The sequence below is a fragment of the Aythya marila genome (genome assembly GCF_965140915.1).
Source record: "Aythya marila genome assembly, chromosome: 5".
Classification (NCBI taxonomy): Eukaryota; Metazoa; Chordata; class Aves; order Anseriformes; family Anatidae; genus Aythya; species Aythya marila.
Window position 1 is genome coordinate 32,835,990 of NC_139046.1, and position 27,644 is coordinate 32,863,633.

Below are 27,644 nucleotides of genomic sequence, written 5' to 3' on the forward strand. Positions count from 1 at the left end.
ACTCAAGAAAAATGGTTTCTCTACTAGGTAGATACAAATGTGCAAGTTCTTCAAATAACTCCATGTACTTACGAGGTACCTTCATAAACCGGACTGTAGCAAGCAAAAGGCCATTTTTCTTTTACTGTACTAACTTCCCCTGCCAAACATCCTTGACCCAAAAGGGTCTGGGAATAACTTAGGATCTGGCAGTGTAAGCTGTTTTTCCTCTTGGCTATCTCTCAAATCTCTAGTGCTTTCTGCAGAATTCTGTTCACTGTTCAGGACCATCTTCCAACAACTAAATCGTGTCCAGTCCATGAAAGTCACTGCAGTACTGGCAATCAAATTCCAGCAAATCTTTAGCTACTTTAGCCTATTTCCAGGAAAAAGTGTCATGCATTTACACAATGGTATCATTTTCTCACTTTACTAGGAAGTATGAATAAATCATCTTTATTTCAACTGGAACTCAATAGTCTCCCATCTTGTTTTCTAAGAAAATTTCCTCTGAACTTGGTGCCCATGCCTGTCCTGCTCCTGGTAGACTGCTACAAGCAGTCTTTATCCTTTCGCTAGGAAAACCAACAAAAGCTCTTTGATTAATACAAAGGTCTTCCAATACACCAGGAGGCAAGCTATGATCATTACTTTTCCTGCAATTTTCTTATTTCCAATCTCAAAGTAGTATTTGGTTGTGAGAGTAGACTGCACTTTGTTTATCAAATTTACCTCTTTCAAGAGACTTTGAAGACTGACATGCAAAGAGAGGTTTACAAAGGATGTGAAATCATGGTGTATTTTAAGATACAGGGGTTAATTTTCACTTAAGATGAGCAAGCAAAACACAAAACAGTAAGCAAGCAGCATGACCTCCAAAGAGCAGATGGCCTTACTTATCTCATCTCTCTGCCATGACAACCTCCAAACTTACCTGGTATCCTGATAAAAGACCAGCCGTTCTGAGGCCTGATTCCCAACAGTCCTCCTGGATATTCTGGGAAGAACTGGGAGCATTGCTTCAGCCAGTCAGCTGCTAGTTCAGGGGCTCCATTGACTACACACTGCTTTGCTTCAAGACTTCCTCCTTCCCTTAGTGCCCTGCGCTCATATTCTGCACTTCGATCGTTGCAATAGAACTCTAGTGGCACAGCTGTTACCTATGAGTAAAATCATAATTGACATTCTTATTCAGGTTGTCCTCATCCCCTTCCCCAAATTCCCAGTTCAGTTACCTTCCCAGCGGTTCAAATTTTAAAAGCCAAATTATTACTGATGTATACAAATAGAAAACAACCTTAAACTGGTTTACAATAAGGGAAGATGCAACATCTTTCCACCTCACAAAAAAAGCCTCATGAATGATAAGACAAACCATTTGCACTTCGATAGTGTTTTGTGCTAATTCCTACACAACTGATAGCAAAGCTGAGAGTAAACGAATAATATCCTTGCTGCATTTTGCCTATATTTCTTTTTATTTTTTTTTATTTCTGCCCTTCACAACCAAGTATTTACCTAGCAGAGATTGAAACTTTAAGTGCAGTGAAAGAAGCACCTTACTATTGCAGCTTTTATGTTTTGGAAGGGGGAGGAATTTCTTGTTCAAGCTTACTCTGGTATGATGCAACTGACTGCTACATATTGAGAATAATATACATAACATTATAGCATGTCAATAAAAACCTTCTAATGGCTTAACTAAATGCTAAGCAGTGAAACAGCAACAATTTTGCATACTGTACTTTAGAACTGTGTAATGGAGCATCCCATACCTCAGGACAGGCTGCCTGCTGTCTTAGATGCTAGCTACTCCTCTCTGGACATACACCAGCTAACACAAGGTAAGAGACATTAAGCAAGATCTTCTTGATGAAAGCCTGTGGTCTATTCCTGGTTTATGGTAGCTCTTCTTGTAAGAATAAATTAATCTCGCTAACAGTTACCTTTGTAAGGGCCACTCTCTTGTTTAAAAAGATTCATGAGCACAATTATAGGACATATTGAAACAAAACCCAAAAAGCATACAAAATCTTAGCAACAATTGTAAAGCCATTGTTCTGCAAGATGCCAAGAGCTATTTTTATACTAGGATGGCTTATAGCTCTGCATGCAGTCACATGCAACACTGCAAAGTGAAAGGCACTGCGTTAAGTAAGGCTTTATACACATTTCCACCACTCGCTAGATAGTGCTGGAGCTGATGTTATCTTGTACTGCCACCTGCAGTCAAAGTATAGGACTGTCTTTTGTGTGAGAGGGCGAAACCTCTCACAATTCACAGTTCAAATCTTGTTGCCTCAACACTGATGACCACTGCAAAATATGGTAGAGAACTGCATTGTTTCCTTTAAGGACACTATTCACCATCACATTTCTGTTTGGATTTCCTTACTAGAAAGACTGGAACAAACACTCTTCCAAGCACAGGCAATCTGCAATACCTCACCTAAAGGAACAACTATTAGGAGTCAATCTTGAGATGAACTCTGCCTCAGTGCAACTTCTGCATTAACACGAACAAAACTTCCCACACAGGAGGGAATAACACCTGTGTGACACTGACTAACATCTGAGGACATCAGACCATTTTCACCATCAGCTCCACTTTTTTTTTAATGCACACATACACTAATTCAGAGCTCTCCATCTTTTACATTGCCTTACATGAAAAAAAAAAAAAAAAAAAACAAACCACAAAACATTCTGAAACAGGTCAAAAAAGTCTTCCATTTAAGCTTGTTCATGCTCCTACTCTTACCATGGCCCTTTTGCCATGGTTCTTTTTTGTGTTTCAGTTTCATTTTTGTGGTTTTACTTGTAATAAAAGGTTGGATATGCTCCTTAGTACTAACCTATCCTTTATCAACATATTCTTGGCAAATTCACAGAGTGCAAGTCATGGCTCAGAAATATATCCCAAATTAGGGTGATAGCAATATATGAATGTATTACCACTTTTAATTCAGTAGCTTAGTAATTTTAAAACTTATTTTGGGGGAATTGAGGCCTATCTGTACTCAGGAAAACATCCCCTATAGAAAGAAAACTATGGTGCTAAATACTCCCTCTCCACTAGTCCCCCCCGCCCCGATAGCTGCTACACAAACATACACTCCTATTTCTATTATTCGCTCCATTAACTTCCCAAAATTCATCACAGGTCAAACAACAACAGAAGGCTATAGTTTCTGAGAACATATGTGCTCTTTCTGCTGTTTCAAGTCTTGTGCACTCCTGCCAAAAGTTTCTAACAAGCGTAAAATTAAGCCTTTGTATTCCTAGAAACAAAAAGCCATGCCTGCACTTAATCATTTTTCTACACCAGCCAAGACAAAAACAAGTAACTTTTATTCAGTTGAATAAATGTCAGATAGATCTCTCCTCGCCTTTCCCTTCCCCTTCAAACCCAGCCTTCTGAGCCCCTCTCTTCCTTGCCTAATGTATAGGCAGTATTCAGTGCATTCTTCGAAAGTAATTTAATTTTGAGCACAAAGAGTGACAAATCAAACGATTGAAATTTGAAGGAGAAGGGATTTCTACAATTTGCTTTCAGAGTAACTGCTTGTCCTTGAACCTTGAAGGTAGCATGTTGTGACCAGGAGACGGTATGAGACTTTGGAAAAAGTTAGTTGGGTTCCTGGCCCCTAACACTGAAGGCTATCAATTCAGCTCAAGGAGCAGTATATAGGTGATAAGCAGTCCTAGATGCCATCCTCCCTTCTCCAGATGCCAAGATATTATACATACATGTAGCCACATCTGATCAAGCTGCAGCAACAACATCAGTACTGGTTAAAGAATGTAACATCTGGTTGGTCTCGCAATAAAAGTCTTCTGCTATTGACCTGGTTTTGTATATACAAATAGCATTAAAATTCCTCTTTAAATGATAGGGATTTTATTGCCCTGATACTGCTTCAAAGTAACTGGAAGCAGATGTCCTCGTTCTTAGTCCCACCGACAGCCACTTCTCAGTTAAGGTAGGGCTCTCCCTCAAGAGCAGAGGGTTGACCAGGAGAGTCCTGGGTATGTGACAGTATATGGGAAAAAAATTGTAACATTTATTATTTCCTGCAGGAGAGAGAAAGTTTTTTGTGTTTTATTTGAACATGAAGCAATGCAAGATAAGCCTACTATATAAATAATCATTTGTTGATTTGGAGTTTATCATTTACATTACTTAATTTACCAGACTAAGCTGAGAACAGCACATAACAACATGGTAAAGAAAAAGAAAAATCTAGGGGGGGAATCTACCAAACTAACTACACACTGCCTACTTGGTGGTGCACAGCTTCAGCTTTCCTGTTCTTAACAGGACCAAGGATGTGCCCAGCAGCCAGAGACACTCCTGTAGAACTTTATATCTCACCCAGAATGCTATAAAATCTAACACTGTGTGGCATCCAGGGCATGTTTATCTTACTTTTAGCTGTTTCCTCAAAACTAATGTTCATCCACGCGATTAGGAGAAACAGTGTTCAGTGATTTATCTTTTAGCAAGAGCATGGGTCAGAACCTCCTTTTTTACAAAAGGTTATTCTGAAGGTGGAAACTCTCTATAGATATGCTTATCTATTATGATGACAAATGGTAGATTCAAGCCCAGATTTGAATCATAAGTACATTTTGTTCAGTTTTGCCAAGATCTAGCAACACAGAATTAAAACAATAGCCATAGACTTATGAGGGTCTCTTGTGTCAGCCAAGGAAACTTCAGCTAAAGTAATTTCAAAATTTGGTTAATAGTTGATAGATAATCCCAAGCAGTACCACCTAATACCCAGGAGATTTAGGAAATGTCAACTCAGTCCTGATATACCACAATTTAGTGTTTCATTTTTGGAGCATAAGCTCATGCAACTAGAGAAACTGAACATCCTTTTCAAAAAAAGTCCTCAGCCCCCTTTGTCATCAGAGTTGACCAAACAATCATCCCAATCAATTTATATCATACCTACACCCCCTTCAGATTATATGGAGATAAAAAAAATCTACTTCACGATCTCTTCTACAAATTTACTGCTTTAGGTATTAGGAAAGAAAGTGAAATCTATGTATCTCAGAATAACTCCTGTTGGGTGCATCTCACAACTTTCCTTTTCCCTTCAGTACCCATTGCAGTCATTTCCCCTATGAAGTGACTTCCCCTATGAAAAAAGCACTATAGAATACGGTAGCAAAAGGATATCCTCACAATTTTACCCAACCAAAAGAAAGTAATAGATCATCCTGTTCCTAAGACGCAATTCTAACAAGATTTAAAACACAATAGAAAATACATAATTTACAACTTGGACTTACCCGTGGGCTGGCTATGCACAGGAAGGACGGCAGCTCAGTCACCTGGCAGCACCGTACACATGAGGTAGCTGATCTCCTTCGATGTATGACATGATCTGAATAGCCAGTAACTGCTTTACAGTGGCTACTGAACACAAGGTTCTAAAAACAAAATTAAAATTAAGAAGTTATTAGGTCTTTAATGAAAAACTCCTCTCAAATCTTGTAACCACCTATGAAAAAGACAGGAAAAGAACATTCACCAAGTATTTCTCTTGGAAAGAGAAACTCTATGTATCTTCCGCAGTGACAACGTACAGATCTCTGAGCAATTATCAGAACTCTTGCAATGGCTGAAATCAGAATAGCTCACATTCATATTTGCCTTTATGCTCTATTGGAACTAGAAACAAGTTTTTCCATTTTTGAACCCTTTGACCTTAGCTTTTCTAATGAAGGAAGTACAGGAATATTCTAATAGATCTGACCCTAAAACCATTTTCTGGCTGTTCTTTTATCTATTCCAAAAAATGGTCAAAATGAAATTTGGCAGGAAAAAAAGTTAAGACACTAAGTAACACTGGGCTGGTGTCTCTGTACTTTCATTTTTTCCAGACTTTCCTTATCTTCCTGAGCAAAATGGCTTTGAATTTTATCTTAAAGACTTCCAAGGTGCTGGCATGATTACTGACACACATCAACATACCCACATGTAAAACTTGGAATTTCCAAGAGGATCAATGTCCTTGTCATACAGTAAAACACACTGATCGTCTCAAGTGACAAACGGGGGCATTTCATTGATGTTGCAGTTTAAATCAATAAGAGTTATTTGAGGATGCTCTACTCTACACAGAAAAGTAACAGAAAACAAGACTAGATTTTCTTTGCTTGCATCAGTTACTATATTTCCTTCTTTATTGTAAATATCCACATCAAGCAATGAAATAAACTGCTTATAGACTAAGCCATTCTTGCTACTTAGTTTTTATTCTAAATTTTCTATATTGATATTGACCAATTGTTATATCATACATAATTATGACAGCAAGAACACGAGACCATTATTCTCAATTCTAGAGGAAACAAGAAATAAAGAGAAACATTAAGAGATAAATTACCTGCTGTCTTCATGACAATTTTAGCAGTTCACTTAAGTAAAATGTAAGCAACATCTAAAGCTTCCATATTGTTCTGCCCCAGCTCCTAATGCACCAAAATTAATTTCATAAGACTTTTAATTTCCAGAGTCTCCCAATTTTCCAAAATTGCAGTCTGAAGTTCTAAACATCAAGCCATATGTCTATCATCTCATACTCAAGAATGTGTATATCCACTGTATGTCAAAAACGCTACAAAATATCCAAACATCCACAGCAGCAGCCTATTAGAGACCACACATTCTTGGCCCTTTCTATTTCCAGATGCAAATGCACTGGACGAGAAGCAGATGGCTAGTATACAGGTGAGGCCACTGGTTCAAATTAATACACCACAGGCAGACCTGTACATTGATATGGTTAGTTAACAGTTAAAAAAAAAAAAAAAAAAAAAGCGAATAGGGTAATGAGGATTACAGTGTATGCAGGAGACGAGCATAATCTTTTGTAATTTCCTGACAAGGGAGACAAATACTCTTACTGTATATATGTGCTAGCACCACCTATGCAATACAATCAGTCCATCCCAGCACGTAAGCACATCTTTCAGCTGCTGCCAGTGCCACTTGTGGTCTAGCAAAAAGAAAGTTCTGACTCTGACTGAACATCTGCTCCTCTACATAAGAGGTGGGAACAGAAAAAGCTGACAATAGACTTTCACTGACACTCAGCAGGGCTAAAAAGCACAGGTCAAAGCTTGGGCCACACTGGTTAATGTGAACTGATCCCAAGCACAGGCACTAACTTGGCTGGCAATTCTTTACCAGTAACACTGCCTTAAGCAGCAACTGGTTCCCATGTTAACTCCCTTCCCTGCCAAGCTCCCTCTTCTTGTTGGCACAGCTGTCTATGTATTAAAAACCTGGTCAAGATGAAAACAAACCCTTGCTTGTCTACTCTATACTACTTTTGTGAACCTTTTCACCCCTAGCAAACCCTTCATTGGCAACCGCAAGCTACTAGACAGGCTCAGAAGAGCTGCTTCAAGTTAAACCCACTTTCTTCCCTGGCCCACATACAGGGCATATAGCTGATTTTATACTACGAATCAGCATTGCATGCAGTCACAAAACAAAAGGTTTCCACTACATCTTACAAGAGCAAGAACTGGTATACTGACAGTGGTTGTTAGAGGGGTTTGTTACCTTCATTTCTTGGAAGGTGAAGGAACAAGAAATGGATAGAGAGGAAGCTAACAAACCGCAATTCCAAACCTTGCAAAGGAATGCAAATTTGTTATTTAATTCTCTTTTGAAAGCCAACATCAAAAAGTCAAAGATGGCTCCTGCCCAACTAGAATTACACAGGAAGAAACAAAGGGAAAACTTCCAAGGATGCACCCCAAATAGCAAATATTATTTTTATATACACACGTTATTAGAAGCAGTTCTTGCACAGGGGCATAAATCTACTTTTCAGCTTCCTGTGCACAAATCATGAGAAACATCCCTCTGTGAATGCCCTGACATACTCAGCCATTAAGCATTCATGAACAGAGCAGACACCAGATATAACGGGGACAGTGGAAAGCAGCTTGCCGTCAGTCACACGCATGGAAAAGCCTGGATAAGGTTACAGAGGAGAACACAGGCACAGCTCTAAAACGGATCATATGCCTTAGTACAACAAAGCCAAGCACCTACGAAGAGGACTGTTAAAACAAACATGAATGTACACGTCCACTGCAACTATGCAATCAAAGTAATTGTTGAAAGAGGCTTTCCTACAGTGCAGAAGGGGCTGCACAAAAATATGGACTATGGCTACCAGAACTTTCCGAAGCATGTTGACACTTCTAAGTTTTTACTGAAAGAAAATGGAAAGCAAAGGAGAGAAGGGTTCACCTCAGTAGATTTCATGTTAATTTAACTCAGCATATACAAATTAATACACACATGTGGAGGTGCTAAGGGGAATGAAGAGACCTCACATTGTGAGGCATTTCTGTGTTTACATGAAGAAATTCTACTATCTTTAGACAGATGTTACTTCAATTTTGGAGAGTTTTTTTTTTTTTTTTTTTTTTTGGTCTGCTGACTTATTATTGTAGTTTGCCTCTTATATCGGAAATGCTGATCTGAGCAGTTAAGAAAAGCCTTTCCAGATTTATGCCATTTCCTTTTTCCTCTGTTTTTTCCCCCTCCTCACTCCTTACATGTTACTATCTTGCAGAGCCTTAAATGAAGCCTCAAAGAACTTTACGCTGCAAATTTCTTTCAATTTTACTATGTTACAAAGCCCTAGATGAAGCCTCAGAAAACTTTACACTGAAACTTTCTTGGGCCAAGATAAAAAACATTAGAGTTCATTTTCACTCATGAAGATGTGTGCTGTTAAAAGAAAGACGAGAAGGGCTACTTGTTTTTCATCTCTCCTTCTACGTTTGCATATGTTAAGATCTTATATATGTAAGCTGTGCAAACAACTGTGCAAACATATTAACTTATTGTAAAGTGACTTCAGGTGGTAATTTGTCTATAATGAAGGTTAGAAAAGTTCTAAGGAATGTAACTGTAGTGCTAAACTTCCTTCAGATTTACTAGGGTTATCAGAAGTATGCTGTATTGCCCAAACTGATGAACTTTACTCCTCAGCTGGCTGTTTTTTGTGTAAAAGCCACATGAGTGAAAACAGCAATATCACTAGGACTCCCAGAGACACAGGTAATCGGCTTTTTGATTTGGAGAAACAAAATTATATGATAAAGACCTGCCAGGCTGTGGTACAGGTGGGTCTGCAGCTGAGTCACTTGCTTTTCATTTCATTGTTAGTATTAAAAGATAGATTTGCATATTCCAGAACTGTCATCTGTAATGTAAACCCACCTTCTGTTCTGTAAGAAAACGTGATTATTTTCATTTTGATACTTACATACACTAACCCAAAGGATACATAAAGACCTAGATTGCCTTTCTACATATGAAAAAATGAACACTTAACACTACCTTCTGCAAGTGCATACAATGACACCATCTACTTACTACTCCTTTACTGTTGGGCTGTAATATTTATGACAAGACCCAAGTTTCCTTGGCCATACCCATGAGAGTGCACAGCTACAGTATAGTTTCAGAGATACAAGCATTACAGACAGCACATGAATGCCTGAATGTAATCTTAATACATATATACATATATACACATAAATTTCTTTCAATGAAATCCATACAGTGTAGACATTTCATCAAGCTAGATAAGGAATCATGGAATATTTAAACACCAGCACAGTCAGAGTTAACTGGCATACACACTCAGCTGGCTTGCTCTTTGTTTGATAACTAGGACTCATTCTGTTGGCTTTGCTGTTAACACTGCAAAACATGACACCAAGCCCAAGGTTGCTTTCCTACTGCTTATGCATCTTCTATTTCAACTTCCTCTACACGCTATTCAATTGAATTCTGGCTATCTCCTTTCCCTTTCCAGGCTCATGAAGAGAAGCAATATTCCCCAGAGAAAATTGGCAAGATCTCACTGTTTCAGAAAAGATTTTTTTTTTGTTAACTGTATGTATGCTAACTGCCACTAACAGAGAATTTCAACCGTACCCCAAATGCTTACCAACCCTGTGCTGCTCTTTTTGTGAACTTCCTTTTTATATTGTGAAATAAGTTGATGCAGTTATAACTCAGGAGATCAACAACAATTTAGTCATAAGGAGACAAAACAGTCACACACACTCTAGGCAAAGGCTTAGAGAAAATGACCTTGCATTACACATTAAGACGAACACATTTGGAATTTACTAGCCAGCAGTAGAAGCAAGTATCAGAATATACAGACAACCATTGATAATGCTTGTCCATCAACTTGGAAGCACTACTGAAGTCTCTGCTTATCTGCATATCCTTTAATACATTGCTGCAACTATGTATTGAATTTGAGAAAAGAACTGATTTCAGACTGAAAATAAGCATCTTACACGTAAAAAAATAAAACAACAAAATCTTAAGCTTACATGTAGAATCCATCCCTGACAAATCATGCATCTAGTTCTCCCACTGAAGTAATATTTTAAGACCTCTAATTCAGCTACTTTTTTTTTACATAACAAGTTTTGAAATGTAGCACTATAGAGGAGAAAGACAGCAGTCAAATCACTTTCCTGTTCAGCACCTCAAACTTCATTAGCTGCATCTGATTAAAGGTTAGATTAGATGATCTTAGAGGTCTTTTCCAACCTGAATGAATCTATGATACAACAGATCAGAGAGCACACTAATAAAATCATCTTGTTCAAAAGTTTATGCTTTCATCCATTTTGTAAGGATGGAAAGTTTCTGAGCATTCCTCCCACCTGAGGATTTGCTAATGTCCCCAGATCACAGAGATTTTGCTTACCTGCAGCAAAGTGCAGCTGTGCAAGTTAGGGAAAGACAGTGGGAAATTTACATCAAGCAAGAAATCCTTGTTCTTTAGACAATGTGAGCCCTGCTGTTTCTCTCTTTCTGGTTCCATCCAAGAACGCAGGTGATGGAGCCTGTATGAGGCTTTCAGAGACAGGAAAAGAGCTAACCATCTGAAATAAAACACAGTAGATATATTTATTCACTGTTTTGTGAAAAAAAGGCTTGAATTTACTTAACAATAATTCTATTTGACACAAACATTTTTTTTTCCAGAAATTCAGGCTTACAATGTTCTGACTTGAGAGAAATACTTTTTACTAGACATTTTTGAATTATATTACTGTTATTTTCATCTTTTCTAAAGTGGCTTAATTGAATCTAAATGATGAAATACATTTTGAAGCACTTCATTTAAAAAGGTCAAGCATGATTTAGCCATTACTACCTATAATTGCACTGACTTCTCTGTAAATTGTACGTATTATTCATAGCAACCTGTATAACGAAGACAGAATTTTATCACAAAGATCAGATAAAGAGCACTTTGTACTGCTATTAAAACACAGATGAAAAAGAAGCTGTCCACAATAATCACAATGATGAAAGAATATTACAAAGCCCTAAAGAAAACACATTTATTGATAAAGACTTGCTTTCAATCTGATTTTTTTACTGTAGTTACTGAATGCTTTTTACGCCTATCAAACTTGCTACACCACCAACCTACAGTGTGATCTTAACCAAACTCTTATCTTGCCCATTGACCATCTTGTATATTTGGAATGTAAAATCATTTTAACAGAGAATTTCTCTGACAGAAGCATAAAAAATATCACGTATAATGGTGTCCTATGCCTGCAGGAAACTCTAAAAGTTATTATATTAATGTCAGATAGGTGATAAATACTAGGAGGCACAGAAAATGCAGATTTAGAGAGATGCCTCTAACATCACCTGCACTATTCCTTTAATTAATAAGGGAGATAAAAGATAAAAAGTTGTCCTCACCTGGCTAAATGTCCCTGATTCATGAGGTTTGCCATTTCTGCTGGAGAGACATCAATAAACCGGAGGAAAGAAAAACAGCTTTCTTCATTGATGCCTATGTCACAAAAATACTAGAGTTAGGCCAAGACATTACACAGAAACTCATAATTGAAAGTAATGAGTATATTTCAATAGTGGTAAATTCTATGCAACATACACATTTTCTACAATAAGAAAAATCTAGCAAATAAACAGGAGAGCCTAACTTAACCTAGATCTTTTAGAAATACTGAAAATTTCATCCTAATTGCTGTTCCCCTGACTCTAAGTTCCAGTTTATTTTCCAGTAAGGGCAACAGAAGGATATTTACAAAGACAGACAGACATATTCTGTGCCAGAAATGCATGCAACAACTAAGCACATTTACTTGACCTACAAGAAATCAACAGACAGTTGTATGTTTGCTAATGCCATCACGTATCTCCTAGACAGCTGATACGAACATCAGGACAGCCTGCTATAACATGTTCCTTTTCACTGAGCCAGTGAGTCAAACGTGTGGGAAGGAGACGTAGGAACTGGTAGGGCATCATGAGTGAGTGTGGGTATAAGGATGGATCAGATATGGTGAAGATGATGGAAACACTGCAGTGAAGCAGAGAAATGTTCCACTGTTAATCAAAAAAGCTTTTCAGGCCCATCTATGTGTCCTGTATTCCCAATACCATTCATACCTTTTTATGTTTAACTTCTACACAAAAATTGTATCTCCAAAATTATTCTCCATTTCCTTTTATGTTATGCCAAAGAAGGTACTCAGGAAAAAGTTTATGAATACCAAAACAAACGTAGACCAGAATAATCACCAAAACACGCTAAAGTTAGAGTTATAGACAAGTGCAGACTCCTGTTGTTTTTGCATCTGTCTCTTCTTACTTGAAAATATATTTGCACAGTTGAATAGATCCATGCTAAGAGACTTCAGCATAGCAATGCAGCCATTATCTTTTTTGCTTTTTTCTCCTCAAATTTTCCCCATTAAAGCAGCTGAGCAATCTAGTTCACTCTTAGCAAAAAAAAAAAAGAACAAATAATCTATAACGATGGATTATATTTATCAATAAAAGCTATTTATGTGTTTTTCTGCTCATCAGGTCCCAGATCATTTACATTCTCCTACTTTTTAATTGAAAGAAATTGGCAGTGTAACATACAATAGATTGTACTAAAATTAATCCAAGATTTCTCTGAATCTCTGAAAAACTTACACTTGACTAAAGAGGCACCATTAATCCCTTAAAGTAAGGTAAAACAAGACAAGAGGAAATACAACAAGAAATTGAAGTAGGGTTAAGCAGTGACTGAAGTTGTCTGTAGAATGTTCTTTCACCTGCTTCCATCCTTTCCTTACTGAGGAAATGAAATATACGTGCGGACTTCCCTTCAAGTACAAAGGCTAACAGAATTCTAACAAGTTCTAATCTGATTATCTCAGAGGACAGACTGATCTGGCCTTTCAGCTCTCCCCTAGAATAACACGTATTACACCACACATACGAGTGTTTAACCCAGCTTACTTCTCAGGACTATAAACCTACCCTTCCTATGGAAGAGAGACTGCTGGATGTGGTCTGGTGCAAATGGCGAAAGTAAAACCCGTAACCACCTGAAAACAAAGGCAACAAAACAAACAAAAACGCTCAGAAGGTGTTAATACATACAACATTCAATCACATAGACAGCAAAAAAATGCAGAGTAACCAGTAATTCAGTTCTTTATGATAAGTATTCCAGCACTCTGGATGTTTGGAGTTGCCTGGCATCATCAGTTCACGTGCACTAATGTTAATCTGACGCTCAGAAACACCATTGCTTTGGGATTGCATTTTATGCTGTAGATAGTTAGTCTCATCTTCAAACGTGACTTTCGCATCTCTGCCCTGAGCATTTCTCATAATTTAATGAAAATAGCATTTATCAGGAACTGCCAGAATCAGAGAAAACAGCAACCTTCACTTGGGCAGCTTCTACTCATTCAAGGTAAGCATTAAAAGCTGTCAACACACAAGTAGATGCTCGCAACATATCATGTCACAGCGGGCAGATACTGATAGCTTCCTTAAACATGAAAAATCACTGAAGGGAAACCAGTGCTTTTCTAGAATTCTATTAAAGGTAGTTCTATTACACATCATCAGCAACAACTGCAAATTCCTTTTCCTTACTTTCTCATTCAATCAAAGGGACATTTGATGCTCAGGATTCCACTAAGATGGATCATCAGATATCTGAGGTTTAACAGTTGAATAAACGAAAGAGAAACAGGAATGCATTGCTTGGCTAACACCATTCAAGTACCTCAGGTAAGGAAGTTAATCAGTGCTTACAAAGCTAAAATAAACCTAAATAATACTACAAAATATATTAAGCTGGAGAGGAAGTGGAGTTGGCTTGCCTGTCCCGTGAGTGGTTGAAGACCCTGATCTGTCCATGACGGTAGATGAACTTTGAAATCTGGTATGGCTTTAGGGAGATATGAAATGGAGACCAAGTTTCCTGTCGCTCAAACAGCTCTGGGTGATTGCACACCTATAAGAAAACAAAAACATTAGGAAGGGATGAATTTAGTCTGATATAGCATTTACATCACAAATCAACTATGACTATTGATCACGTTAATATTGGCTAGAATTTCACAGCTGTTTTAGTATATTTGTTCAAATTGAATACTGAATTATATCTTTTCCTATTTGATTCACAGCTTCCACCTCTTTTTCCCAAGTGGATGACTTCAACAACCAATCTGGAACCAAAAGTTAGCAGATGCATGCAGAATTTGGCAGAAGCTCTTCTACTCCAACATCATACCACACTGCACCAGAAAGAGAACTGAACTGTATGCAAATCTGCATGCATATGCCATGCTTTTTTTTTGGTTTGTTTTCTAGAAGCCCTATTTTAGTGGTGAGCTAATGAGTGAATATCCTTTTTAATTATTACTTAAAATAGCCTTACCTTCCTGAACTGCATGACTAGATTCATGAGACTACTAGTGGTGTTCTGCGCTTGCTGAGTAGTGCCCATTGAGGACTGCAAGAGGTCATCAATAGAGATCTTATTTTTCAGAGCTTGATACAACAGCTTCTGTCGACTTGTCTGCTGGCAGTACATAAGAATTTCAATCTGCAAAATAGTAATGAAGTTTTAGTTTTTTCTCTCTCTGAAATGGAACATGACCACATCAGTACAAACAAAGAAGGGAAAATGCATATTAAGGTAAACTTAACTTTCTCAAAAAAAAAAAAAAAAAAAAAGATATATATATATACAGGCAGTTGTGTTTGTATCTGTATTTCAGGATCCATCCTGGGAAGCACTTATGCAACAACTGTGTTTTGGAAGCCTTAGGTAATCAGATAGGAGACAGACCTTTACAAATACATGAACACCGTTAAGTCAACAGAGTCTTAAGAAACTCTGAAAACATCAAATCTGCAGACGAACAGTTTAAATTTTGTCCAATTCTGCTATTCCACTGTTAAAACACTACCTATTTGGAGTCATCTTGAACAGGTGTCAGGAAACCATGATAAAGCCAACTAATACATCACATAATAACAATGTCTGTGGGAAGAGTTCCAGTTCTGAAACTAACAAGTACATCAGAACAAAGCTGATGTCTCTCTGCCAGTAGTCCCAAAACCAGGGCACAAGTTATCCACAAGCCCATTCAGCATCACTAACATCCACAAAAAATTAAGACACTAAGAGAGAAGAATATGATATTGCCAATATGCATATCTTGCTCAGTACAAGCAAGCAGAAACAATCTTAAATCCATGCCCAATCTTTCAAAAGGGCCTGCCAATCATGGCTGTATCAATCTCCTTTACTTCCATTACTGATGATACTGTCAGTATAACCCAGCTTAAAGACTTTTTATTTGCAACTGTGAACAAAATATTTTCCCTAGATTAAAAAAAAAAAAAAAAACACTAATTAATTAAGGGGTTCTTAAGTTACATTCACATCTAATGAGATTGCTGAAATGTGATGCCAGAAATGTAAGGTCTGTGAGAAGTCTACAACCAAATTTCAGGTATGGAGAGTGACAAATGGGCCTATAAAAACTAGGTAACAGAGCTATGAAAATAAAGTTGAAATACTCTAAAGATAAATGCTTTTTCTCACCTTATCTGAAAGTTCATTTTCCACATCCTTCTTGATTCTTCTCAGCATGAAAGGTTTCAGGATCATGTGCAAGCGGGATAGCTGGTCTGGAACATAGTGAAACAGGAACAATTACTTCTCTGAAGAAGAAACTGTATTTTGTTCTACTACAAATGAAGCCTATTACTGCTCACCTATTTCCCCTCATATGAGTTCTTACAGCACAGAGTTTTGGGTATTTAAGAACTCTTAAAACCTTTACTTCTGCGGCAAGTTTCAACTGTGCTGGGTTCTATCTACTCCGATTACAAATCATCTATTTTATCTAGCTAGATTTTTCAATGTAATTATCCCCTGGAATTTACTGTGAATCCTTTTCTTTTTTTTTTCTTTTTTTTTTTTCTTTTTTTTTTTTCCCAGCAAATGAGTTTTGAACTTGTCTCCTGAAGTTCAAAAGGTGTTTAGTGCTTTCTACTGTAATTTTTAGAGCTTGTAACATACTTGAAAGGCTTGTTGTTTAGTGCTTTCTACCGTAATTTTTAGAGCTTGTAACATACTTGCAAGGCTTGTTAGATAATGTGCTCTATAGAAACTTACAAACATTTAAAATATTTGTTCTCTTGTGTTGGGAGGGAGGAGTATTAGAGACAAGTATCAAGTCAAAACCTTCACCACATTCTTCTATTCAATACACATGATGCATTACAGTCAGAAACAAAAATTTCAACATGAACTATGGACATCAATCCACAATGTTCCAATCCAATTCATGTACCATCTGCTTTATAAGGCATTCCTCATACACAAAATGAGAGAAAGTTTACGCACTGTTAGTTGGGAAAGGCCACAGATTTTTCATATACAAACTACTGTAATCCCACACTGCACTCACTCTCATCAATGGCGGATTTGTTCTCTGCATGGCTCTCTATGTCCTTAGAAAACCACTCATTGAACTCTTCATGGGAATCAAACAAAGTTGGCATGATAAAATGCAACAGGGCCCACAGCTAGAAAGGAAAGGAAAAAATAATATATCAGCAAAAGTCATCCAACTGTGGACAAGGTAACTAGGGATCCCAATCTCTTGCAGCTCTTTCTGAGTGCAAGAGAGTCACTTTAGCAGATCACAAGACATGGCAAACTCTCACCTCTGCCATATTCTCCCCTGCCAGATATATCAACACCATCAGAAAGCAGTGAGAAATATAAGGCAATGATTTCAGCCAACAGAAGAAAAAGCTACTATAATTAAATTTTATCCTGTAATCTAGGCATTACTAACCATCAGCTATCTTGAGTTTTACTGTTATTTGAATGCCAGGCATGCTTCCAAATTTTCCCCTCCCAAAGTTGATTCAATTTTATTTTATTTATTTATTTATTTATTTATTTTTGCCAGTGGTGAGATACAAACACGATCCCACAACCATACAAATCCTTCTCAACTCTTCACAGATATTTACGATATACTCCCATGATAAAGAAAAGTCAGCTCTTGTGAGCTCCTGAATACCTCAGCCATTGTGTTCTGGATTGGGGTCCCAGTCAATAACAATCTATTTCGACACTGGAACTGTAGTAGGATCTTCCAGCGAACACTGATGAATAAAATTGAGAAAAAAAGGAAATAATTAGATTTTTTTTTTCTGTTTGTTTTTTAAGAATATGAATGCAAGAAATTTTAAGACAACTGCTTCTAGTAACCTTCCCACATGTTTTTTTGGAGGTCACTGGGTAAAACTACCAAAGCTACCACCCAGTCTTTCAAAAGGCAACTACAGGAGGAAATAGCCTCATACAAAATAGAAAGAAATGTGCATCATTTATTTTATTTAGGTATGTCTTTAACTCACTTTTAATACAAATGCTTGGATACTAATAAAATCACAGTCTTGTCATCAGAATAATTAACTTTCCAAAAGAAACGGTTATTACTAATTCGAATTGTGTATTTTTCACACTTTACAACACTAAGTCCATAGATGACTGTAGAAGGAGTGCTGAGCTGTACTTTACAATCTTAGGGGGCAATTTCCAAAGAATGCTGAAGAGGTAGACTTCAGTCTGAACAAGTCTGCAAACAAAGCAGTCCTCAACTAACATAAATAGAGATTTGATGTGAATAGTGGCAACTTGGGGAAATGTTAAGAAAAAGCAATGAGAGAAGTAAAGATGCACAAATCTATTACTCGGAAATAAAGAGCAAACTTTCTGGCACAGAGTATCGTGACTAAGATTGGGATTTATTGCAGCTGAAAGTATTCACCAGGTTCTGACCTTCACTAGTGTCTGGAAATGCCACTGAAGAAGGAATCAAAATACCACATTTAATGGAATAAGCTGAAGTAAAACACATTAAAGACTACAGATTGTTCACAAGGCAGAATTATATGAGTAGCCAGGAAAGAAGGTGAACAGTATTTAACACCTTTTTGTTTCATTGTCCTGTACTCTATGCATATTTCTGCTCCATAATTACCTTTTAAAATGTTTTATGTATTTGGAAGAGGAAAATCGAGGATAATTTCACTGTCACCCACCATTGGAGTTACACAAATACTTAACTAGGTTAAATACTTGAAGTCTCATGTACTTCAATTTTAAATTCTGACAGTTTTTGTAATCTTTATGTTATCTTGATATTCCTTTGAAAGGTTCATAGAGAGGAAAGATTATTTCCAGCTCACCTGGAGCTACTCTTGAGTGCTTGTGCTTCGTCCAGTACCATATATTGCCACTTCACTCGCTGGAAATACTTCACATCCTGTACAACCAGTTGGTAACTGGTAATCACCACGTGGAAAGGAGCATCCTGAGTGTACAACGTCTTCTATAACCACAAAACAAGAAACAAAAGTCCACATAATGTAAATACATTGTGAAGAGTTCACCTGCATATACTGCAATTTCAGATTTCTGTTGCATAATATTTTCTCATTATCATTGCATTTTTCCCCATATGACTTTAAGTAATTACAACAACATTTTTCAACTGGTACATCTGGACTTCAGCCCATTAGTTCCTGAATAATTTCAGATGCTTCTTAACATGTCAGACAAGACCCAGGCACTGAACCCTATAAAATCCTGTTTACCCATGCTAAATCAGGAACAATCTGACCAGCCTGCAGGGATGCTAGGGTTGGACACTGAGTTAGATTATTCAAATAGTATAAAGAGTTCTTGACACTGGAACTGCCTGCTTCATTTGTAGGGACCTATTTTCTTCAACTAACTTCATATGACCTTAAATTGCCCTACACTTTACTGTTCTCCAATACAAGAGAAGCCGATACAGAACTCTATTATCCACACATTGTTTAGCTTAGTAGGTTGTAGTAATAGTTTCTGTTTCACTTTACACAAGTAAAAAAACTGGTCCAAGCATGTGGGCATGCCAGTATTACCTGACTCCAGAACTTCCTGATCACCTTTCTGTCATGGGGATTTCCCCAGTAAGGTAGCACCTATAAGAGTACAAAAATAAACATGTTATTTTCAAATAAAGACATACTTGCTCTAGAATTTTATACTACGCATCCTACAAAATATAAGGACAGTTTTTTTTTTTCCCCAAAACAACCAAAAGGAAATGTTCTTAACATGAAGGAAAAAAAAATACTTAAAACAAAACAAAATTTAAAGTATCATACTAAGCAAATATATCAAGCAGCTTATGCCTAATATAGAGATATAAAGAGAAGACTCTCAGTTTGATATAAAAATGCCCAGAAGAATGTTACAACTTCTAACCTGATTTTTCTAAAAATGAAAACTTATATATAGTTTATGGAAGAAAGAGGTCTGCTTCAGTTAACCCTACACAACTAGTAGGCTTGCTCTCCTGTTTAACATTTCCTGTTCTTCTCTAATCACACTGATCCTGTTGGTTTTGTTCTTCAAAACTGTCCCCAGACTCTAAGATCAAAGTTAATAATATTTGGTCTAACGCAAGAAGAATTTGCTCATCAATTTATTACTCAGAATTTTACAGATCCTATTGCTAAGAACAGATTTTTGCAGTGAACTGAAACCAGGCCGAGTCACTAGTTAATCATACTATACTGCCATCTTCTGTCTGATGAAAGGACTACATTCAAGTAAGAGCAAAAGTAGGGAATGGTGGTTTCTGATGCTGCGAAACATCTCCATCCTTCAACAGACAAGCTCTGAATTACTACACACAATGTGCCTTTAAGTGAATATTCTTCCAACGTTTCCAAAATACAGATGATAGTAAAAAAAAAATCATCAAATTAATCAACAAGTGATTTGCCTTTTACTTTACATACTCTGCTATGGACCTAAGAAATGAATTTACTGTGATTTACTTTAAGTATAACTGACTACACACCTGATTACACTGTATGATTAGAAACTGGAACAAAACTGGTTCAAAAAATTGATAAAACTTATGAGCAAATAACAATCACAAGTTCAGAGAACTTTTAAAAACATGAACGGTTCCAGGCATAAGGTAAGCAAAATCATGCAATAAATCCGCAGAACAGCTATACAATAACAGAAACAAAGAAAAACATTTTTCTTATATTAAAAAAGTTCTCTATTTACAAGCATCCTGGCTGCATTTTTTAAATGTTTTCTGTATTTCACTCCCAAAGAGAAAGCATAAACACTGCTCACCTATACTACTTGGAGGAAATGACAGAGAGTAAGTAGGTAGAATGGCCAACTGCTCTAATGTCTTCTACTCCAGGCTTTAAACTGGGGTCCCTACTGTTTTGGGCTATGCAAATACATGGTTAATTAATTTTTATTTTGATTTTTAAAGTCACTCCTCGCTAATTAAATATTTTTTATTTCTTCATCTCTTTCTTTGAAGTCTGAGTGATCCCAATTTATGCCAAAATATAAGCCACTCAAATCATCCATTATTGTACAACATTCTGCACAAATTCTCCTCAGGCAGGTACCTCAAAGTATACACCACCATAACCAACAGTATAGTCTTATAAGTGACCTGTGCAGCAAGCTATTTCATAAGAGGTAAATCCTATAACACTCCAGATGAAGAAATCAAATATTACTTACAGCAATACTTCCAAGTCTTTTCCTCAACCTCATTAAGTAGCCAAGACACTCAAATAATTAGCCTGGGTGTTACTTGTATACTATCTACTTACAATCATAACTACATGGTTTTTATTGTTTTTATATATTATTTGTAAGAATTAAAATTGGATGTGTTACAAAACGTCTTAAGATTGCCATGCCAACGACTCAAGCATTTGAACTGTAATCCTTTCTTTGCAGATATAACTGCAAGCCTTTGTCCATCTTGAAATCTAAAATCTTGTCACTCTTTCAGTAATATATATTCCTTTTAAATCTTCCTTTACAGCACTCAAGTGTTTTCCACTGGGAAATAGGTAAGCAGCTTGTTTTTCAGTAACTGACTGTTCCTTAGTTTCTACATTACTGATTTATCACATTCACAGTATAACTGGAGACCTTGACTTATTCCTTTGTTATCTTCTTGATCTTACCCATTTGTGTCCCCCTACTTTATTTTTTCTTGATTGCTAGCTCCATTTCTATGGTTCTTCTACTTTTCTTTCATAACAACTGCATTTTCTCTCCTGATCTGTTTACAGAGTTCTATTTTTGTTTACATACAATCTTTATCTTACTCAGACTGATATAAAGGACTGAAAATACTGCTCTAGACCTAAAGAGAGTACATTAGACTGAAACATTTTTGGGTCTGCTGCCAGGCCCACATACTATAGAACTGAATATCTACTCCCTACCTCACTTCAATTCCTCACTGAGACTGTGTCTTCAAGCTGTTGCAAAATGAAAATCTTACAATCCAAGAAATAACATTTTCAAGCCCTAGATAATTTAATGCTCCAGAAAGACAAGATGATGGAAAAATTCAGAATCAGCCCCAATACAGAGTTTCAAATTTCAAGATGAGGCACCCAGATGTGGAAAAAACAAAAACAAAAAACAGGGGGGTTTGCTTTTGAGATAACAAAGAACTTTCTTGCACATGCTTATTACCTTGAATTTAGGAACAAATCTGGCAAACTCCTGGTGCCAGTTGTTAAGAGTAGAGGCAGGTGAAATTATTAAAAAAGGTCCCCAGATGTTCTCTCTCTGCAATAGACACATAAAAAAAAAATCACATATTAATTAAAAGCCCTATGCAGGCTTCCAAAAATCACAGAATCACAGAATTTCTAGGTTGGAAGAGACCTCAAGATCATCGAGTCCAACCTCTGACCTAACCTAAATCTCAAGTTGCAGTGCACCAGGAAAACAAGCCTTACTACCTTTTGTCCTTTCCATACATATGAGCTCAAGAGCTTTTGACTCTGCACTCCCTTCCAGTATCGTGGCTGATAGTACCATCAAACTGGTATCAAAAGGAATATAAACAGCTACAGATAACGGTCATTTATTTGGCCACAACTTCAGCTACTTCTACTCTCAGTACCATTAGCCTGTATCCCCAATTTAAGGCAAGTGGCTGGATGCCAATCAAGACTTTTTTTTTTTTTTTTTTTTTTTTTTTTTAAATCGACCTACATGTCGATTTCTCTGTATTTCTGCATAAAGAAGCAAGCTCCCATTGCTTTTTCTATTTTGTTTGTCTGTCCTGGAACAGAAGAAACAGTATGTTTCCTAAAAAAATAAAATCCAGCAAAGTATGGAAATGCATGCTAATTGCCACGAAGTTCAGAATTTGTGCTTCATTTTTACAAGTCTATGATTTGTAAAGCTCAGTGAACCATTAAGTGTGCAACTTGTTCTGTCATCACGCTTTCACAATCAGTGCATATGAAAAGGTATTACTCTGGGAACAAAGGAAAATTCTCTCTATATATGCACACAGATATATATAGCTACATATACGCACAGCCTTGAAAAGGCACAGCTTTGAAACAAAAGGAAAGGCCATAGCTAAAACGTTTTTTAAGACACTCAAGCTTTATAATCTAGAATTCATTCCAAATGTGAAAAGTATGCATCTTCTATCAAGTATACTGAACCAGGAAAAAGCTGTAATCCACTTACCTCAGCCAGATGTGCAAGGAGAGCAATACTTTGCACTGTTTTACCCAGACCCATTTCATCTGCCAGGATTCCATTGATGCCCTGTGAAAGATCCATAAATTAACACCTTACTACTTTTTTTGATCCATGAAAGATTTGAAAAATGCTTCCCACTGAATTTATGATAAGCAGCCCCACTATGACAACTCTAAAACACCCTATCCCCTTTTAGGTCTTCTACTGAGAGATAATTTATCACAACCACACTTTCACTCATTTCTAGGTCTGATTTTTTTTCCCTCAGCCCATCTGCATTTCGTGATCATATTGTCAACTGGATATATACACAAGGGTAACACGTTGCCTGCAGTTTACAAGCTGCCCAAAGCATGAAATTGTATATAACATGGAGCAGCAGAAGTCTCCTCAGTGTATAACCTAAGTAATAAACATTTGTATAAACGTCCACATAAAGAATCTCAAAATTAATGTCCCATTCAAGGTTGTTACTTCCTAAATAATTCAGGAATACTGTTAAGTGGTTTACATAACATTTTCTTTTCTTCTAAAGACATTACAAATACAGTATGTGGTCTATTTTTTTAAATTGTATTTTTTTTTAACCAAGTTACATAAATTCTTCTAGAATTTTTAAAAATTTGCAAGAGGTACTAACATACCTGCTCATATAGGTTGGCCAGCCAATTCATGCCTTTCAGTTGGTAACCTTTCAGTTTCCCATTGAAAATTGTAGGCTGTGGAATATCTTCCCCTGCACGGATAGATGGATTTGCTAAACTGTAGCTCTCTCCAAAGCCAGTACCAGACTTGTTAGCAGCCCTTAGAGCAGCTGCCCGACTTTCCTTTGCATCTTCATCAAATGATCTGGTCTAAACAGGAAGAGGAAAATATGCATAAGATGATGAACATATTAACTTAACAATAAATTGTACAGTAAAAGGCTTTATACTTCACATTAAGACATAGGGTACCTCAAAACAAGATGAACCTGCTCCCATACCCCAAACCTTTCTCTCTTGTTTTTCTACCTGTTCAAGCACAAAAAGGGGCAACAGAACCAAGTTTAGATCTGGTACCCGAAATCTAAACTTTTATCTACTTGACTTCGCTGCTATTAAAGATCCTGGTTTTGGGGTCTCTACCAATTACTCTGCTTTCTGTTTTACTTGGATCCAAAAAACACATACCCGGGCCTGATGAATCTGGTAAGCATCCTCAGCATTCTTCAGAGCCTGGGCCTTGTAATAGTTACTATCTGAAAACAACATCTTCATGTTAGAGCTCTGCAGAATTAACCACCCAAATTAAAAAAAAAAAAAAAATCACATAAATTACAGTGATTACAGGAGAATTTTGCGCTTGAAACGGTAAATTTGCGTAAGAATTCACATAGTACAGTAAATTCCAAGAGTGCAAAAGAAGGATTGTGGATGAATTGCTTACCATAATCTTCCTGGGTGATGTTGACCACTACTCCTCCACCAATATCAATTTGCCTTTGGGTAGAGCTGTCTTCCAGTTTGCGTAGGATTTCTTCCTGTATTCCATCATGTCCAATATCTCGTTTACGACTCATAAAATGGGCATATAATTCAGTTTGTGTGATCAGGAAGTTAAGTTTTCGCTGCTGCCTCTTAGCCTAAAAAAAGAGCATTTCAAAAAAAAAAAAAAAAAGATGAAGGGGGTAAAAACAGAACAAAATATAGTTCAAGAAAAAAAAAGTTTTAATCTAATAAAATATCAACAATTAACCTATGTTGTATTATACATCACTTTGATATCAAAATTATATAATATTAGTTGAAAACAGAAACACCACTAACCACAAACACCTATATTAAAATATAAAATTGCTGTAAATTAAATGTTCTTTTAAATTTTAAAGCAATCATGGCAAAGAATACCATAATCTCCTGAAAGAAAGTTTGAAAGTTTTTTGTTTTTGTTTTGTTTTTTTGAAGTTTTATGCACACTGGAAAACATTTACAAAACTAAACAGCAGCAGAGGTCTACAGTAGATGAACCAAGAAACTAAAAAAACCCTCAAGACAATCACAGCAGGTAACTCCAGCATTCTGTTTTTTAGTAGTACAGAGAACTGTGAAAGAACACGTGAAATGCATACTGCTGAGATATTATCATTGTCCAGGGTTCAGCAAGATGTTGCAGAAACTGTTCATTCTTAGGTTCTAGCTTAAAAATGATACAGTAAAATTTGTCCATTAATTTACACCAGTTAAAACCATCACAAAGTATCTACAAATTTTCAAGAACTGAGAGAAGCACTATACATAAAAACATGATCTAATGGCTTAAGCATTAAACTAACCATAAGGTATTTTGAAGATTCAACCTCAGCTCATCACTGCACATGTAAGGTAACAACTGTAACTCCACCAGAGAGCTTTGGCAAGGAAGTTTTTTTTTCTTAAATTATAACCTTACCACTCTTTAAAAGAGTCCATGAATCAGTCACTCGGCCAACCCAAAAGTGATCACATAAAAATTCTCAATTCTGTATGCCCCAACAGTTCTGCTAACAATTTCTGCAAGTACCATACAGAAGGCACGTACAAATTATGATGTGTTTACAGTAGGGGGGAAAAAAAAAGTGAATAAAAAGATGGTTTGCCTTCTGGATTCATAATGATGAGCAAAACATCACAAAAGGCTGGCACTTAGTAACACTGAGTTATGTATGTGTCAGTGAGACACATGCTGTTTGTCTAATTCCTTCCTCTATTTCACTCATTTATAAAGAATTTAAGTAGTTCAAAGGCTTCTTACCACTTCTGGCTAATGTCAGAAGAATTATGTAAAGAATTTTAAGATAGCAGAATAGATGGAACACCACTGAAACTGAGTAAATATCTGAATTTGGTGGCCCAGATTTAGAAACTCAAATCATTTAATCACTTCTGTGTCTCCTCGGGAGATTAATTATCAGCAATTTGTGATTTTGCTGTACCTCTCTCATCTCCTCATCCAGCTTGCGTTGCTCCAGAGCCTCTTTCTCAGCTCTTTTTCGATGTTCTTTTTCTACTTTTTCATACTTTTTCCAGTAGAGAAGCATCTCCTTGGTAAGACGACGTGCCCGTGGCAGAGTTTCCTTACAGTTTTTCTGGGCCTGAAGAGCAGCTCGACGTACCTCCCTCATGCACTGATGGGCAAGCTAGGGAGAAATAAGATTTGAATACATAAGAAAAATGGGCAGACTTAGAGAAAGACAGCAATACAAAACATCAAATTTAATTACAACTAAGTTTTATCTTTCAAAAGAGAAAAACTACAATACTTTGCTCAGCAGTAATGCTTTTGAAACGGTGTGAGAGAATATGAACTTCCAAAAACTTCTTGAGATGCATACAAATGTGGAGACAGCTGCAGTATGACATGATACTTAAAGGATTGATCTGGTAGATAGGTCCTTGAAAGGAACTCAGGAGACCTGCAACTCTGACTCCTCTATTCCATTTTTCTGTGGTACCCGCTCTTTCTCGCTGTTTTAATAAGGCTGCTACAATGGCAATATTGGCAGTACACAATTGCGTTTACACATTAATACATTGAAAAGTGGGGGAGTATCCTACAATTTTCTCACCGTCTCATAAAGAAGCATAATACAATGCCATTTTTCATTCTAGTACACATAAATTAATGTCACTGTCATAATGGCCAAAATTGCTGGGTTTGATGTTTGTGACAGTTGTTTCTTTTCACCACTAAAATTTGCACATCAACAATTCCATCACACAGATTTCAAATGATCAAACAAAATGAAAACAAAGCAGAAAAGAGTACAATTTCAAAACCTTTAAGTCTGCTGCATCACTCATTTGTATAATATGCAATTTGTGATACCTACAAACACAATAATCACAGACTATTTGCTCAGACATCAAAAAGAAATTCAGTCTCTGGAAAGGATGCCCACAGAAGAACCTACCTACAGTGAAGGAGGCCCTGTTTTCTGCATCCCTTGCATAGAAAATGCTCCCTTTCTTAATAATGCATATATGGAATGTAAATTTCCTACATCATCTTACATCTGATGATTCTCAGCCATATACTTGATTACTTTTTAATTAGCCATATAAATCAATCAGGCACTTGAACATAACACTTGAAAAATGCTCAGGAAAGTATTACTAAATGTTCCTACAATAAAGCCTTCTAGGCAGAAACAATGACACTTTTCAGAGAACACTCTGATGAGGAGACAAATTTCTTTGGCAATCATTTAAGCAGATTTTTTTTTCTATTTTTAAACTTATATAGGAGTTGAGATTATGAACACATTTAATACTTCCAAGAGCCCTTTTGATTTAAACAATGTTTAAAACAACGAATTCTAACTCGTGGATGGGCAGTTCAAAAGCCAACAAAGCATACCAAAGTCTTTAGTTTATTGTATCAAAGATAAGTTAATTACAAATTAATAACCTAAATGTTATGAAAACCAAAAATACTTAAGAAATTTATGTGGCTTGTTTCTTCTATTGCTTATTAAACACACCAAAATAACACATCTACAATTGAAAAGCTGTATACATATTACTTATATACAGTTCTTTCTCCTATACTGTCCCGCCAGTATAGTCAGTGCTGTAAGAAACAAAGAGGTTACAGCTTCCTTATTACATTCAATACAAGAGTCACTATAGA

At 36.6% G+C, this 27,644-nt stretch overlaps 1 protein-coding gene across 1 annotated transcript in view; it reads right to left on the reverse strand.

Annotated features, from left to right (window-relative positions):
• Positions 1 to 27,644, reverse strand: part of INO80 (INO80 complex ATPase subunit) — a 66,413-nt gene that overhangs the window by 23,729 nt on the left and 15,040 nt on the right. The window contains exons 9-26 of the mRNA XM_082760687.1: positions 25,948 to 26,151; positions 24,423 to 24,618; positions 24,167 to 24,234; positions 23,639 to 23,848; positions 22,980 to 23,060; positions 21,963 to 22,058; positions 19,343 to 19,402; positions 18,623 to 18,765; positions 17,449 to 17,533; positions 16,825 to 16,942; positions 15,954 to 16,039; positions 14,778 to 14,945; positions 14,218 to 14,351; positions 13,361 to 13,428; positions 11,783 to 11,876; positions 10,767 to 10,944; positions 5,287 to 5,427; positions 914 to 1,139 (exon numbers count right to left, since the gene is read on the reverse strand). Of these exons, the coding sequence (XP_082616813.1) occupies positions 914 to 1,139; positions 5,287 to 5,427; positions 10,767 to 10,944; positions 11,783 to 11,876; positions 13,361 to 13,428; positions 14,218 to 14,351; positions 14,778 to 14,945; positions 15,954 to 16,039; positions 16,825 to 16,942; positions 17,449 to 17,533; positions 18,623 to 18,765; positions 19,343 to 19,402; positions 21,963 to 22,058; positions 22,980 to 23,060; positions 23,639 to 23,848; positions 24,167 to 24,234; positions 24,423 to 24,618; positions 25,948 to 26,151 (2,356 nt within the window). The remainder of the gene's footprint in view (positions 1 to 913; positions 1,140 to 5,286; positions 5,428 to 10,766; positions 10,945 to 11,782; positions 11,877 to 13,360; positions 13,429 to 14,217; positions 14,352 to 14,777; positions 14,946 to 15,953; positions 16,040 to 16,824; positions 16,943 to 17,448; positions 17,534 to 18,622; positions 18,766 to 19,342; positions 19,403 to 21,962; positions 22,059 to 22,979; positions 23,061 to 23,638; positions 23,849 to 24,166; positions 24,235 to 24,422; positions 24,619 to 25,947; positions 26,152 to 27,644) is intronic.